At 45.4% G+C, this 15,243-nt stretch overlaps 5 protein-coding genes across 5 annotated transcripts; 4 read left to right on the top strand and 1 right to left on the bottom strand.

The window, feature by feature from the left end:
* Positions 1–1,046: 1,046 nt before the first annotated feature.
* SERLADRAFT_436349 (uncharacterized protein) lies at positions 1,047–2,108 on the bottom strand (the record flags this gene model as incomplete). The annotated part of the gene is made up of 1 exon (XM_007316647.1): positions 1,047–2,108. One exon carries the CDS (start codon positions 2,106–2,108, stop codon positions 1,047–1,049), a length of 1,062 nt encoding a protein of 353 aa, XP_007316709.1.
* Positions 2,109–3,271: 1,163 nt separating this feature from the next.
* SERLADRAFT_436348 (uncharacterized protein) lies at positions 3,272–3,673 on the top strand (the record flags this gene model as incomplete). The annotated part of the gene is made up of 2 exons (XM_007316646.1): positions 3,272–3,292; positions 3,347–3,673. 2 exons carry the CDS (start codon positions 3,272–3,274, stop codon positions 3,671–3,673), a joined length of 348 nt encoding a protein of 115 aa, XP_007316708.1.
* A 7,460-nt stretch (positions 3,674–11,133) lies between these two features.
* SERLADRAFT_385317 (uncharacterized protein) lies at positions 11,134–12,310 on the top strand (the record flags this gene model as incomplete). The annotated part of the gene is made up of 4 exons (XM_007316645.1): positions 11,134–11,198; positions 11,255–11,356; positions 11,461–11,548; positions 11,601–12,310. The coding sequence occupies one exon, from the start codon at positions 11,619–11,621 to the stop codon at positions 12,183–12,185; it is 567 nt and encodes a 188-aa protein (XP_007316707.1).
* A 499-nt stretch (positions 12,311–12,809) lies between these two features.
* On the top strand, positions 12,810–13,084 carry SERLADRAFT_463706 (uncharacterized protein; the record flags this gene model as incomplete). The annotated part of the gene is made up of 1 exon (XM_007316644.1): positions 12,810–13,084. One exon carries the CDS (start codon positions 12,879–12,881, stop codon positions 13,065–13,067), a length of 189 nt encoding a protein of 62 aa, XP_007316706.1.
* Positions 13,085–13,343: 259 nt separating this feature from the next.
* On the top strand, positions 13,344–14,267 carry SERLADRAFT_447717 (uncharacterized protein; the record flags this gene model as incomplete). The annotated part of the gene is made up of 4 exons (XM_007316643.1): positions 13,344–13,461; positions 13,508–13,657; positions 13,707–13,861; positions 13,916–14,267. The coding sequence occupies 4 exons, from the start codon at positions 13,350–13,352 to the stop codon at positions 14,099–14,101; spliced, it is 603 nt and encodes a 200-aa protein (XP_007316705.1).
* Positions 14,268–15,243: the final 976 nt, after the last annotated feature.

The raw sequence follows: 15,243 nt of genomic DNA, 5'->3' as shown, positions 1-15,243 counted from the left end.
TACCTCATCTCTTTCTGGAGCAGAGAGTGGTATCATGTGTCCTTTTCTCGGTTTGAAGGTGTCTTTCAAATTTATAGCATAGTCCCAAGGCTTGGCCTCTGGGAAACTCTCTGATTTGTGTTTAGAAAAGACTTTCCAGAAGTCATGGTACTCGGGAGGTACCAGCCTCTTGATCTCTTCTTCAGGTTTTACCTCATCATCATCATTGTCGATCTTTTCTAAAGATCTGAGCTCATAAACATGACTAGCGTTTATCTTCTCAAGACGTTCATTGTGACGGACATGATTCGGTTTACCCAAGTTTACACACTCCTGAGGGCAACGTGACAATGTGACAACCCCTGTTTGCCAGTCAATCTCAGGATTGTGTTTAAATAGCCAGGTCCAGCCTAAGATTAAATTAATCTTCCCTAGTTGGGTAGCTTCGGCAGTGACTCGTTCTCTGTGTCCTTGGTATTTGACAACAAAAGAACATTTGTGCGTGATGCAGCCACCCGCGTTAAGCCTACCGTCAACGTGATAGACGGGAATAGATACATCTAATTTTACAAGGGGGAGTCCAATTTGCTCCGCCCAGACCTGATCTATGAAGATTCCGTTAGCGCCTGAATCAAGCAGTGCGCTAGTTGGGTGTACTATGCCCCGGGCAAGGTTTTCCACACCAACATCTAAACAGATCTCTTTTTGGAATAAATACGTGCACATCAACACACGCCTTGGGATTTCGGGAAAGGGTGGCTCCAAAGAAGAAGAAAAATCGAAAGATACATGTTTTTCTATTTTATTTTTACCAGAATCAAGCACCCTAGTGTTTATCTCACCGGGGCCACGCTCCAAGGGAGACGCCGGTGCAGCGGTAGTTTCATTTATATTACAGTCACATTGCCTCATACAAGTACATACTTCTGATAACAAACTTAAGAATCTATTTACAAATTGGGGAGCCATCCCCGTCTTTCCGTTATTGCTTGTGCAACACCCCGGAGCAGGGGCCACTTTGTTGTGGTTTACTTCATTGTTTCATGGAGCGAAGGCACCCAAGTGACCTAAGCTCTGAACTCTTTTCCCTGGACCTTCATTTCTGCAGTTTGCTGATCGTAAAAGAAGGCCCGGATTTCGTCGTACGAACGACCGGCCAGAGTCAGGAGCTGATCGTCCGGTGTTTCGGTTTCTAATTGGCGCGCCTGGCGCCCTTGATTATTTTTTTGTTGAGCGGCCTGCACTCCTTTTCTGCAGTCTCGAGACATGTGCCCCTTTTGGCCGCAATTGCAGCAGTTCCCCTTGAATCTGCGCATCTGTCCCTCTTGGACCGCGCCAATATCCATGGGGGCTCCCTGCCCTGGTTGCAGCCCAAACGGCTTGAACCCGTGAGAATGTTTATATTGGTTTGATGACCCAGGGCGCCTCTGGGATTCGTTGTTACTGGTGGTGGACCCGCCACCTTGGTGCATCTGGTAAAGCTCCATGGCTCTACCGACTCGATGTACTTCCTCGGCTGCTAGGGACAAGTTCTCGTTCCTCGTATCTTGCAGGTAGATCTGCTCTGCAATGCGAGGGTTCACATTGCGTTCTAGCAGTTCCACTGCATGTTCATTTCCAAGCCCTCCTTGGATGGAAAGGGCCAGGAACTTGGTGACGTAATCATCCGTCCTCATGTTTCCTTGTTTGAAGGAACGGATTTGCTGACGCGCCCAGTCACGCTCAGCTTGTGGTTTGAAGTATTTTTTGATCTCCTTCTTGAGATCCTCCCAGGTTGGCCACACTCCCGTAGTGTAGCACTCCTGAAGTCTTACTTGGGCGTATTGACCCGCCACAGGTCCTTTTAGTCGAGATAGCACCGCAGTGGCTACCTCAAAATTGTCGGCAAACACGTCCCAGTTTGCCTTGACCCAAATCTGAAGCTTGATCCACCACTCGGCAAATTGCGCTCTGTCTCCTTCAAAGGCGCCGGGGTCAGCAATGATTTTGACTTTCTTGTTGAATTTCTTTTCCACTGAGGGGTTTGCTACAGGGGGGTTTGTCTGTAGCTCGGCGAGTTGCAAGGTTAATGTTGCGATCTGCGTACGCATAGCGTGCAGCAACGCATTCATATCTGGTTGCGACAACATGTCGACTTGTTCTCTTTGTAAAGTAAAAAAAGGTAACTGGGGGTCCCCGCTTGCTATCCGCGGATCAACCTCTTCCCAGCTGAGTATCGGATCTCAATCTCCGACTACCCACACTATAGTATTTGGAAAGTATATAAAAGTTATTCGTAAGAAACCCTGGTCCGAACGGTTGTCAGGGGGTGGTCCACTTGTTAAGCTGTCAACCCTTCTCCAACTGGCGGAGGCAAGTGCCCGGCCTGGTCAGAGGTATTTGAAGAAGAAGTTTGTATTTTTAAAATCTAATCAACAGAGGTTCCACACCGACTGCTGAGCTAAGTACTCCCCTTAACGCTGGAGGCCGCGTATCAACAGTTTTGGTTCTTCTCCCAAAGCACTACAAGGCCGTCGCAAAGAGCGCACCTATCTGCTATGCGGGATATTTCCAACCAATAACCAATCTCCTTCACCCTGGAGTCCGGGTGCCCAGTGGGACTTTTTGCACAAATGTGCGAGAGAGTAGAAAGAGCGAGTCCTAATGTAACAACCAAGAGTTAGTTACTCTGGCGCACACAGAAACACACTATAAGGAAGATGGTGAGGGAGTGGTTACCCCTTGAGCTGCAGAGAGTTTGTTGGTTAACAACAGGAGGACTCGCTGAGGAGTCTCCTGGATTTATTGGGGTATATATACTACTACAGGTTTGTTTGTACATATGTACTATACAGTTGATAGAGGCAGTGGCTGATGATGTCATAGGGCCTAGCCCGTATGGCCAGCTCCACTGCGTGAGAGAGTAGAATCTAAAATAAGAAAAAAGGCAACGCGGCGCGAGAAAGAGGAGTTTAGAACAAAAAGGGGAAATGCCGCGTGGCGCCATGTGCGAAAGCTAAAGTACAAAGTTAAAGCGGAGAATGAAAAGAAAGGAAATGTGCGGAAATTGTGTTATCGTAACACAGTAGCTATACGGGAACTCGCCAAAACCGCCATTGAATCAGCCTGAAAAACCCACTTTATGGTTGCGTTGAGGGAGCAAAGAGAGGTGCGAGTGATTGGCGTGAGTGATTCATATTTTGTGCTAATTTGTAGTTGACAAAATCTTTTATATCAAGCTATTCTACGTACCACACAGCTCAGACCCTTTTTGATGACATCAAAACAAGCATCTGCACGGTTTGCAAGATGCATGGAGGATCTGGTTGTGCGTGTAAGGTATCTTGTTGCTCACTTATCATCCCTTGCTAATGTGCTCTACTGACAGGCCAAACGTCTCTTGCACGGAACAAATTGCTGGCTGCTTTTAGCAGCCCAGCATCCCCAGGCCAATGTCCATTTTATCCACTACACATCTCCTCGCTTGCATCGTGAGGCCAAGGCTGACACTAACCAGATTGTGAACTCATTTGCTGACACTATCAACAACCTTCAGAATGCTCGGCGAACCGATGCCATCGAGTTGTCGCAAAAACTCTCGGAAGCTAATCAGTCTAAGGAACGGGCAGAGGCTGAGTTAGCTAGACAACAGGTTGACCTTGCAGAAAAAGATGCATTGATCTCTGAATACAGAAGCCGGCTGGGGTTGCCTTAATGTGTAGTTTCATTTGATATAGTGGTGATGACAATAAATTTGTGAATGATTGCCTACCATTCCTACATTGGCCGTATCTATGCTAAGTTGTAAAAATATGAATTTTCCTAAGTTTAAATGACACATCAGATATATTTCTGAAGGAAAGCGGCAGGCCTGTATGCTACAGATTACATATAGATTAATCTAGAACCACCTGGCAAAATTCTACCAAGAGATCCTCCAGCTCGCTCCACAGATCTGTACTCGAAGACTCCGAGCTTGCGTCTTGTGGGTCTTGTGGGGGATATGGATCCCTCGGCCAGAACGGTGTCGATGATGAGAACTGTTGTTAGAAACCACACACAAAAACAAACTAACACACAATCCTCCCAGATTCCACAGAACTTGTTTATGGGCTTTGCCTCCTAGAACAGTGGGTGCTCTGGTTGTTCATGGTGTGGTATGTATGAGGATCCTTCAAAGTAAAACCCAGAGATGTATGGGTGTGGGTTTTGAAGAGGAGGGATAGTTGGAATATAGAAAGATAGGGGCTTTGTGGCGAGTATAGACGAGCACTACCTTGCTAATCGTAGCACAAGGTAGGTTTAAGAATGACAATATGATGACGTTCCCAGTGATAGCAGGCTCCTGACGCACAAACTGTAGTGCTCAGAAGGACTCTAATCGAAAGGGATGACAATAACTTCAAAAGTGGGAAGTGATGATGACAGCAGTTGACAGTGGTAGCAGTGGGAAGTGTTGTGACCACACTGGATCACAAGTAGCAGAGAGTAGTGAACTTGAGATTAGAGAAGAAGTCTGGATTGGAGTTCTTGTTTTACAAGGTAAAATACAGGGGTTTATATAGTAAAAGAAAAGTAGGCTATGCACAGTATAGCTGTGCAAAAAGAATGAGAAAGAACATGAAGGAAGGAATGTACGCTGACAAATCCTGCGTAGGTAGTACAGGATAAGATTGTCAAAAAAGGAAAAGAAAGGGATAGAACAATGAATGCTGTGAGTAATGTCACAGGTTTGTACAGCCATAAAGTAAAGTCCAATAGCAAAAAGAGAGTAGGAAAATCATGATGTCATGGGAAGATGCAGTAAAAAAAGGGCAAGGCAAAACACTATCAGTATCAACACAGTTCCTTTATTGTCAGTCAGACATTCTAAAAAATATGTGTCCATAAAAATGATTCAAAAATCAAAAATAATCGCACTGTAAATGAATGTTCTGCTGAAGAAAAAGAAACTGGAGCCACCGGTCCACCACCTAGTCCAAATCCGACAGTTCCATGGCCTTACCAATGGACTGGTTGTGTTGGACCACCTGATCAAACGAGGGAGGGAGAGGAGTAGTTCCAATTTGGAACAAGTGAGTCCCAGGCAGCGTGTGGTAGGTGTAGCTGTAGCAAAGACGATGGACAAAAGATAAGTGTACCCAAGTGAATGGGACAGCGATGAACATGGGTGACACAAGGGGATGAACCTTCTCCAGCTCAAAAACTACCCACCCACGCTCCAACCAGGCAAGACGAGCGACCGATGTTTTGATAGTATATGATGGCAGATCGACGTCATGAAGATGGACCTGTTGCCCTATTTGGACCAGCCGCCGGGGCTTTGCTGATATCAGCAGTGGCACGTGGTAGTCAATGGATTGGCGACGGAAGCGGATAGGAAGTGGTGACATCAGAAATGGTGGGGGTGCAAATAAGATGAGGAGGAGGAGGGTGGAGGTGACGAAAAAGTGGATTAGAATGGGGATCCAGAAACGACTGTCGGGTGAGAATAAAAAGGAGAGGAAGGGGCCCATGGTGGGGCTAGGCAAAGGAAGGGGAGTAAGAGAAACGACAAAAGCGAGGGTGCAATGCAATGTGTAGCCAGTGGCGACGCGAAAATTTGCCGAAATGCCGAAATGCCGAAAGTACCTAATGGAAAAGCAAAGGTGAGCGTGACTGGGATTGCCTAATAGAGGTGGTGCTGATCAGCCACAAGTTCGAAAAAGGCAATATTAATTACTATTCCATGTGGCACTGTGCCTGTGTGGCGCAAAGGCTAGTCTTTTTTGAATATTTTGCTTCGTTATTGACACCTGTCCATGCTACCAATCAACTTTGGTGCATGACAACCGGCCCTCCAGGCCTAGGAACAGCATGCAGGCGGTTTAGCAAATAGTTCCGCCTGTACTTCACAATAGCCTCTTGAAATGTACCATACTTCTTATATACATTTCCTGAAACACCGTTGACGCAAACTGAGACATCATCCCTTCCAGAGTGATCAATCCCAACACGTAAGTCATGGGTCTGTACTGGACTTACCATGAATAAAATACCCCACCCCACAGAAATCTGGGGCACTGACATTATCAGGATGTGGGATACCTGGATTGTCAACATCTCTGTCAACAACCCTAGGCGTTGAGTTGTTGAGGGGTGGTGGCAAGACTATGTGGTTGCGCTGCAATCGTTGCGCCGACCTCTGTCGATTCTTCGTAGTGGAGGTGGTTGTACTGGTTGTGGTTGTGGTTGTGACACTACAATTATTTGATGTTGTAATCATAGTGGTAGTGGTAGTAGTTGCTGTACCTGTTATAGAAAAAGACATTAAAAATGAATCTATGTATGTAGTATGGCATGCACCTTTATCATTTAGTCTTTGTATCATGTCCGACATGCTGATAGCCAGAAACAAACAACTCTACGGTCATACTGTATATATGTGGTATTGATCAGTCGTCAATCTCATGATATCATGTGATCAAGGACTGATCAATATCACAGCCTACATTGGTCAGGTACCGCCGACCACAGTAAATTTGTGAATATATCCTTTGAGCTCACCATTTATGACATGTAGCACGGCTCCTTCTTCTGTTGTCTTGTCCTTATCCTGTTTTCACAGTGTCTGACAATCCTTTAGAAGGAGTGGTATGTCTGCTGATGACAAAAACTGTACTAGATAGTGATCAGTTGTCGATCCCATGACATCATGTGATCAACGGCTAATCACTATCATAGCCTATGATGCAGGCGCTGTGGAAAATGGTAAGTTTAGAAACAATCTTCGAGATTATTGGCTCACCACTGACATGTACTGACACTTTGGTATCATGTCCTTCTGTCTGGCCGCATGCTATTTAATGACATTGAGGACATTATTGTATAGAGTGAGTTTGCATAGCATATCCCCAGCCAGGATAAGGAGCAGTAGTGTATGGGTCTTCTTGCATGTACTACGAAAATGTCTCAAATGTCAGATACTTGTAATAGCGTTCAAGCATGTCAAATTTAACACTATGACTAACATAATATTCTACTGCATTGGCATCTGACCTTGAGGCAGACCCAATGGCTGACCTTGATGGGGATGTATAGCATGAGTAGCCAGTCTTGGGCTTGCAGGATTTGGTGGAGCCCCAAGACCTTGAGGACCACCTGTCAATTGATTGGCCATTGGCTGGAAACAGGTAAGCGGGGAACATTGTTTGGTCCAACCAACTGTAGTACTAAGTTCTGTCGTCCCATGGTACCATAAATTGCTTGCAAGCCAATAAGCTATGCTCGCCCCGGAGGACTTTTGCAGGGGCTAGAATCCAGGCCAGTGCTGATTTGACTATTGTTGCTCATGATGAAGATATCATAATGGAGTATTGAGATTTTGGTGTGCAGCACCAGGGCAACTTGCTGAACTCGGTGCGATTTGCCGATGGCATCAGCAATAATATTTGTCAGCACCCAGATGTAATGAACAGACATCGGAATTAGCATTTGGTGCACAATGCGGTCCATCGCAAGGTTTGAATATGGTTCATTGGCGCTCAACTATACAAGCAACGATCATCAAAAAAAATGTTTCAATATATCTACCATACTATCATTAAAGATCGTGCTTGACTAACTAATAAAGGCCTTGTCTTCATTCCCTCGCTGACATTTCACAATGTTTGTTCCCAAACGAGTCCAAGGTGAGAACCTGTGATTTATAGGAATAGTCAGTGATTCATTTACTGGTGACTATTAGCCAGGCAACAGGTCACTCACAAAGACATGAGGAATGTAGCAGCAGAGTTTGATCAAAAAATTGCCGAAAAAAAAGCTGAAATCAAGGAGATCGTTAAGAAGAGAGGGAAAAAACAGAGAGGTGGTGGAGTAGGTACGTTAGTATCACTGCAGGCTTGACAGAGTTGAGCTTACCTTTTGAAAGGCCCTTTGATCACCGCCCAATCTGAACTCACAACGAAAAGGAACAGCTCCATGCAAAAGAAAGACTACAGGCTGCAAAAAGAGGTAAAGTAGAACATGTTGACATCAGGAAAAACCCTTTTGCTATATAGCGCTATATAGCCACCACCTATATATATAAACACATTCATAGAAACTATAGTACTATCAGTGCAATCATAGCTCTTATAGCTCTTATAGCACAGTAGTAGGCAAAATTTTAACCAAGGGGAGAAGTATCTATGATTCCCTCAAACTCTGGATTAATCTAATAAACTTGTTCAATAATAGAAAGAGGCCAGAAGTGTTTGGAGTCAAGTATATTATTATAGGCAAGGTACTATAAGGGCTCTTATAGCCTATAGCAGCCTATATAGCTCCTATAGCTGTGAAGGTCATAGTTATAATATAGTTTAAGGTGCTTAAAAGGGTTACTAAATCATACAGTATTAATGAATTATGTAGCTTGTATTAGTGAAATAGTAGTTTGTATCCCTGATACTCACAAAATAAGAATAATGATTTATCCAAATATAAGTAGTGACAATGAGTAAAAATATAATCTAAGTCCATAAAAGGTCAATATATAACACCTGTATAATACATTTTATAAGCTCTCATGGTGTAGTGGATAAATGTGATGTGTGGCTGTAGGTTGCTTAGTCACCTAAGAGCTGACTAGTAGGTTAAGAGTTCAAATCCTGTCTGTGTTTATTTTTTTCAATCAGCCACACGACAATTTCCAACATCTATTAGAGCATTTATAGAGCTATATGAGGCTCTATAGATGGCAGAGGTTCTATAACAGGTTTGACCATTACAACAGCTTTATGAGTATTTATAGTGCTATAGAGCTCTATATAGCTACCCTCATTTTTCCTGATGTTCAAGAAAAGGGTAGAAACATATGACATTACCTATTCTAGACAACAAAAATCAGCAAAGAAATACCAGAAGTGTTGAAGGAGAACATGATGAGGGCAATAAAACCAACAAGGAATGTGAGGCGCAGGAAGACACAGCGGGGGGGGCGGGAGAAATTGTGGCCGAACACAAGGCCGCAGAAGGTGAAGTTGCAGTTTGCGAGGTCACAAAACGAGAGCAGGGGGAGCTTGAGGCTCAACAAAAGGAAGGGGGCGAGGAACACAAGGTTCCAGCAGAAGGTCGGGACAGCCTAGTTGAAGAAGAGGGGTCTGGAGGACAAGCTGATCTGGCTGCAAAGTTAGCGAAGGTGGAAGCAGAGCTTGAACAGATGAAAAAAGAGTCAGGGAAAAAAAGAGGACAAAATGAAGACTTAATTGATGGAGGAGATGACGAGGACATTGATAAAGGACCCAAGAAAAAGAGGAAAGCCAGACAAAAAGAAGGAAGTCGCCCACCTCAAAAGGACGAGACATCAGAAGGTAATAATATAACAAAAAAAGATTGCCAGTGACTGATTTGATGCTGTAGAAAAAGAAAGGCGGGGACAACTGGAGATCAAGAAATTTCTTCAAAATCCAAACAGATCAACGATTGATCCTGTCATTCGAGCACATATTAGGGCAAGTGCTGATCATCTCCCTGAAGCTGCACAAACCTCACGCCAGCTTGCTCTGCACTGTCTGACCACCAACTGCGAGAATATCATATGTCTCTTCCACCAAGACAACAACAAAACCGGCTCCATTGTGTGGCCGATCATCTCCATTGTGGATGTCCAGAGGACGCTGCCCTATTTGACTTCTACTTGTGGAAATGTCTGCGAGCCACAGACGCTGAAGGAAACAACAAGGAGAGTTTGAAGGACCAAGTGATTCCGCCACGCTTGCGCTACTTTCTATATGAGGCAATGCAGGATTTTGGAATAAATATCGACCAGTTCTACTCCTACAAAAGCAAGAACACAGAAGCCCAAAAAACATTATTGCGCCAGTTTATTGGTTGTGCAGTGGATAAATTGCACACTCTTGCTGAGAAGGATGGCGAAGACAAGGAAGTTTTTGGGTTGGAATCGGGCACTAGTGCAAGTTTTGCCACACATTATTCTCATCACAATCCTATTAGCTACTCCTCTCCCAGAGAAGCCACACCTTCAGAATCATCAGAGTCAGACTAGTTATAGAACAGCTGAATAGTCGAAACAATTTTCCTACAGGCTAACTTCATGCAAACCAAAGAAATTGTGCAAATCACTGATCCGAAACAAAAAGCTTGCTAGTATTCAATATGGCAATATTGTGTGAACAAAATTATATCAAAACAAAAACAGAGCAAGGATTTGAACCCTCGAGTCTCATTTCACTGTGCCACACTGTGGTCCGACACAAAAAACCATGTTAGCCTTGCAAACTAACCAAAAAAAAAATGTGGTTCCACATGACTACCACGTGGTCTTGCAACTGTGCAATTGTGCAATAATACCAAACCAATTGTACAGATATGGTACACAGAAACCATATTGTGCAGTTGCAGTATAGAATTGTCTGACCATACTGCTAGATATTGTACACAGAAACCATATATTAAGAACAAAGCTTGAAGGAAGTGTCTAGCCACTTGCTGAGAGCAATCAGGGACTGGAACTAGAGTCCAATGTGAGTAACTATATTATTAGAGAGTATGACAGGTATACAGTACCTAGAGTCCAATGTGAGTAACTAGAGAATAGGAAGCATTGGACTCTGCAGTACTGTCCGAAGTTTTGTAAACAAAGGTAAACAAAGCAGCCACAAAGGCGAAATAATAGAAAACACAATCAATAGTGAATGATAGAAGAATAGATAGAGAAAGGAATGAAAATATATAGGTAGCACAAAGGTGCAGAATCACCAAAACTAACACCATATTGTGCAGTTGCAGTACAGAATTGTCTGACCATACTGCTAGATATGGTACACAGAAACCATACTACCCAGGATGGTTTCCAGGAACCATATTGTGCAGTTGCAGTACAGAATTGTCTGACCATACTAGATATGATCGGGGAGTACCAAACCAATTGTACAGATATGGTACACAGAAACCATATTGTGCAGTACAGGTTTGTCTGACCAAACCATTTTATACCAGTCTTATGGTTGACGTTTATTCTGCTACATGAGCAACTATGGTATTCAGTGATGAATGTGAATTGTGTTTATATAGTATACCAGGCCAATACTATTTAATGTTTCATTCATATTGAGATATGGTGTCATGTACATGTATCATTGTGTATTATTGTATATAGTAAGGAGATCAACATTGCACTCGGAAATCTATTTCTACACCATTTCGGTTCGGGGGACATCACAAGTAAACCACCTCGTCTATACCGGATACTATTTATACAGGTATGTACAACAATTTTGATAGCATACAACTTTACTCTAACTGCGGTCGGTGGAAGCTTGTAGCTGAAGACTCGATCCTACAATTGGTCAACCGGTCAGTTCAATACAAGCTGTACCAATTTCTTCTGTCACCTACCAAGGAAAATGCATCATACTTGGTAGGCATTCCATGTCTTTACAATGTGTTAAAGTTCCACGAAAGCCGAAACGAGTCCTAACCTTCGAATGTCATCGCGGTCTGTTTTTGGCTGTATGCGCGTAGTTGCGATGTCTTGAAGTCTTTGCTGGTCGAGAACTCTCCACTTCCTTGCATTACACCTGACCCTGGTGTCTCATCTGAATGGCAGAAGGTTAGACAACTAATCCTTGGATTTTATATCACGAGACTGAATTTTTACACAGACAGGCTGCTTCTATAGCATGCCCCAGATTCGGCATCGCCCTTGTTATCCCCACCTCAAGCATGACCTTCGCGAAGAACCTGGCAGACGGCGGGGAGATAAATGCTCTAAATACTATTCGCAATACGGTGAAAAGAGGCTGACAGGAGGTTTGATGTGTGCATGGTGCACACACAGCATATGCTATGGATTCCATTGCATACCCCGAGGTGAGGGGCGAAACGATGTTTTTTCGGCCATCGTGACGCGTTGGCCAAAGGCCCCGAGAGTCGTTGTCTACGACTTTGCATGTACTTTGGCACCTTACTGTCTAACTCGAGAACTGGAGTTCTTTGCAGATACCCTCTTTGTGGTCGATGGATTTCATGCTAAAGGGCATACTAAGTGCTCGCCAGCTGTTTTTCTCACCAGCTACGCCAGCACGGACCCTCGACTCACACAAATCAACTCTAGTGCCGCTGAATGCGGCAATAGCGCCTTGAAGCGAATCCGAAAATCTGTTAGCTACATGTCGCAGGACCACGCAATATTGTATACAAGAGTTTTTCTGGAACCGGTTGAGGATCCGCAAGATGAGGAATATTGAAGTTTGATGGGTCGGTTTATGGTTCGTGTATCTTATGCTGATATTGATAGGGAGGGGCACTACCACAAACACTCCTATAGTACAGTGTAATCAGACAGCGTAAGATATCTATACAAAGTTTAAATCTCTTCTGCCATGGTCAAACAGCTGTCTAACACCATTTGGGGTCACTCGGAGAAGATTTGCAAACAGTTGACGTGAACTATACACAGTGATATAGTCCCACCATACTATTTTGCAATCCATAAGGATAGTGCTGTGGGACGGTATCAGAAAAGTAAAGTTAATAACTACAGGATGAACCATATTGTATTTCACTGTCAAGCAAAATGATAGTATCGGCTGAGTAGTCTAAAGCCAACGTACCATTTTTCATTTCCGCCGTATGATTTTATCATACCATACACGACCACATAACAGTAAGCGACCATCTGGCAGCTAGACCCACCATACCATCTCTGATTTGGGCCGTACGGTGTGGTGACACTATACACGGATGTATAGCCGTAAGTTACCATATGATAGCTAACCAAAATGATCCATGAGATAGTATTGATAGATTAGTTTACTATGGACAAAACTCACTGTCTTGTGTTTTTGTGGTTATGGCCTGTCAGCCCCATACACGTTCATATCATCACCAGGTACCATATATTGGTTCTCTGAAATATGGCGTAGAATAGTGTCAGTAGAATGAATTCATATGAAATCGACGTACCATGTCTGATGCCGGTGGTATGGTATTGTGGTACCACATGCGTCCATATCGTTGCACGCAACTATCCAGCGGTGATTGTCCTTGTACTGGAGAATGGTGTCAGAGGACTGTTTGAGACCATGCGAATATGGTTTCGTGCTACTGTCTTGCGGGTACAGGAATGACTCGGAAGTGTTTGGTCTCCAACAACCATAGAGCGAAATTTACCGCCGGCTGTAGTATTGAAGTGGCTCAAAACCGTGAACAGCCCATAGTGTGGGTGTAGGCTATCCGGCTATTCCCGTCCCACCACGCTCATAACTCAACTCATTGCACTCACCGTGACTCTTGATGCGCGCTCACGGCCACCCCTTCCCGTTCTCTTCATGACTCTCTCCGTGCTTATTCTATCACACAGCTTCCCCTCTCTATAAAATGTCGCGTTATTCAACATATCCGCCACACACATGTCTTCCCTCCTCGCCCTCCTCGCCCTCCTCTCCTCAGCAGCTGCTGCACCCGCCGCGACGTCTACCTGCTCGTCCATCGCCTACGGCTACCTCAATGCAGACACTTATGGTAAGTTCCATCCATCCTCGTCCCAGCCCCTGCTCACTTCTCCCAGTCTACAGCGACCCTCTCTCCCTCGTCAACAACACACTCACCTTCGCACCCGCCCTCTACGACGCCATGCCCCCCATCCAGTTCCAGACCTGCTCTCCCAATCACGAGGGCTACTCCAACGTCGACACCGGCGTCAACGGCACCTACGCAGGTCAGTCCTCATCGCGTCCCATCCACTCATTCACTCACTTTGCTACCAGGTCATCTCTACATCCCCACCCTCGACCTCTGCCTTGGCGTCGCAGATACAAACTCTGTCCAGCCCTACACCGTCACAGCCACGTCCTGTCCCTACACCGACAACTCCGCTCAGGACGCGTTCAACTGGGTCATGAAGAACCAGACCATCTACTGGGTCCGTCTTTCCCCTCCTCACCCTCGTATATGCTAACGACTGTCATGTTCACAGGGCGGTAAGACCCACGCCTCGGGCTCTCCCATCCAGGGCGGCGACTCCTGCCCAGACTTGGGCCTCTTCGGCTACCAAGGCAACGACGTCGCCATCCCCTCCGTCATCGGCACCACCCCGCTCATCTGCGGCTCATGGGCGGACGTGTACGGGTTCATCATTCTCCCCATCGGCTACACGCGTTGAGCCGCCATGGATTACAGTCGTGCTAGAGTGTGGAAAGGCGAGGATGAGGGGAAATTTGGGTTTTGGGTTAGATCTTTACTTTTGGGTACTAGTGGTTATTAGGGGTCATAGTGGCGTTTTTCGCGTTTATATCACACAATATATCGAGTTTATGTTTTCAAGAGTCTGTAAGGACGTGATGTCGTCCAGTGCATCAAGCTTAATCTCGGTTTGACGCGTTCGATAGTCTCGTGCGCGTGCACTTCACTGACGCGACCGCCACAACCCGCCCTTTCTCATCCACCTGGGGCTGCTTGCAAAATCGTATCACCGAGCATCGTTATCTCTCCCTCAACGACGCGTCCGGGAGCCCTCTCCCTATCCTGCTTCCAGTGCCCTGTCAATGCATATCAGATGGATCTCATCGCGACCACGCTCAGGCTGACAGGCGCGTCAAACCGCCATTTGACGTCTCGTGCCTTTGATTCGAGTTCGTTGCCTTCCTTCCATCCGAGAGTCCAAGTTTCGGAGACCTATCAATCAAGCCCTCTCAATCTCCTAGGCCTAGGCCTGGTCGGAGAAGGGAAGAAAACGGAATGAAAGGGAAGGAAAAGGAAGAAGAGAGTCTGGGTGAGTCTGAGTCGACGCGGTACCCCACTGGCCGGCCACCATGACCATACCGTACCAAAGCACGTCCTCATTACGATTGTCGATTCAACGGCACCACTCCGCCCACCACGAACAGCTGAAGACTTGGGGGAGTTTGAAAACAGTTTCGAGCACACATCCTCCGAGATCGGGGTGCCGTTTTCGTCGTCGAACGCGTACCGACACCTCGCTGTCACTTTCTACCCTACCCATCCATACTGTATGAGCCGTACTTCACCGAGCCGACAGGATACGACGAACGGCGATAGGCACCATGAGTTTCCAGCGGACGTAGGGTTCATCATTGACGTTCGTGGGTTTGCCATTCATTCAAGGTTGCTCTGGTGCATTGCCACGTTCTTATGCTGCATGATCCCTGCACTTGTTTATATTAATCATTACGCTCTGCAGGGGACGGATGGGCGTTTTTTTCCTTTTTTTTCACGCGCTCAACGAGCGGAGGTGATGGATGGTTGTATGCAACATCTAATACAAGCTTTGGCGAGAGGGATGAT

Source organism: Serpula lacrymans, assembly GCF_000218685.1.
Source record: "Serpula lacrymans var. lacrymans S7.9 unplaced genomic scaffold SERLAscaffold_5, whole genome shotgun sequence".
In the NCBI taxonomy this organism is placed as follows: domain Eukaryota; kingdom Fungi; phylum Basidiomycota; class Agaricomycetes; order Boletales; family Serpulaceae; genus Serpula; species Serpula lacrymans.
This window is presented reverse-complemented; position numbering and strand designations above follow the sequence as displayed.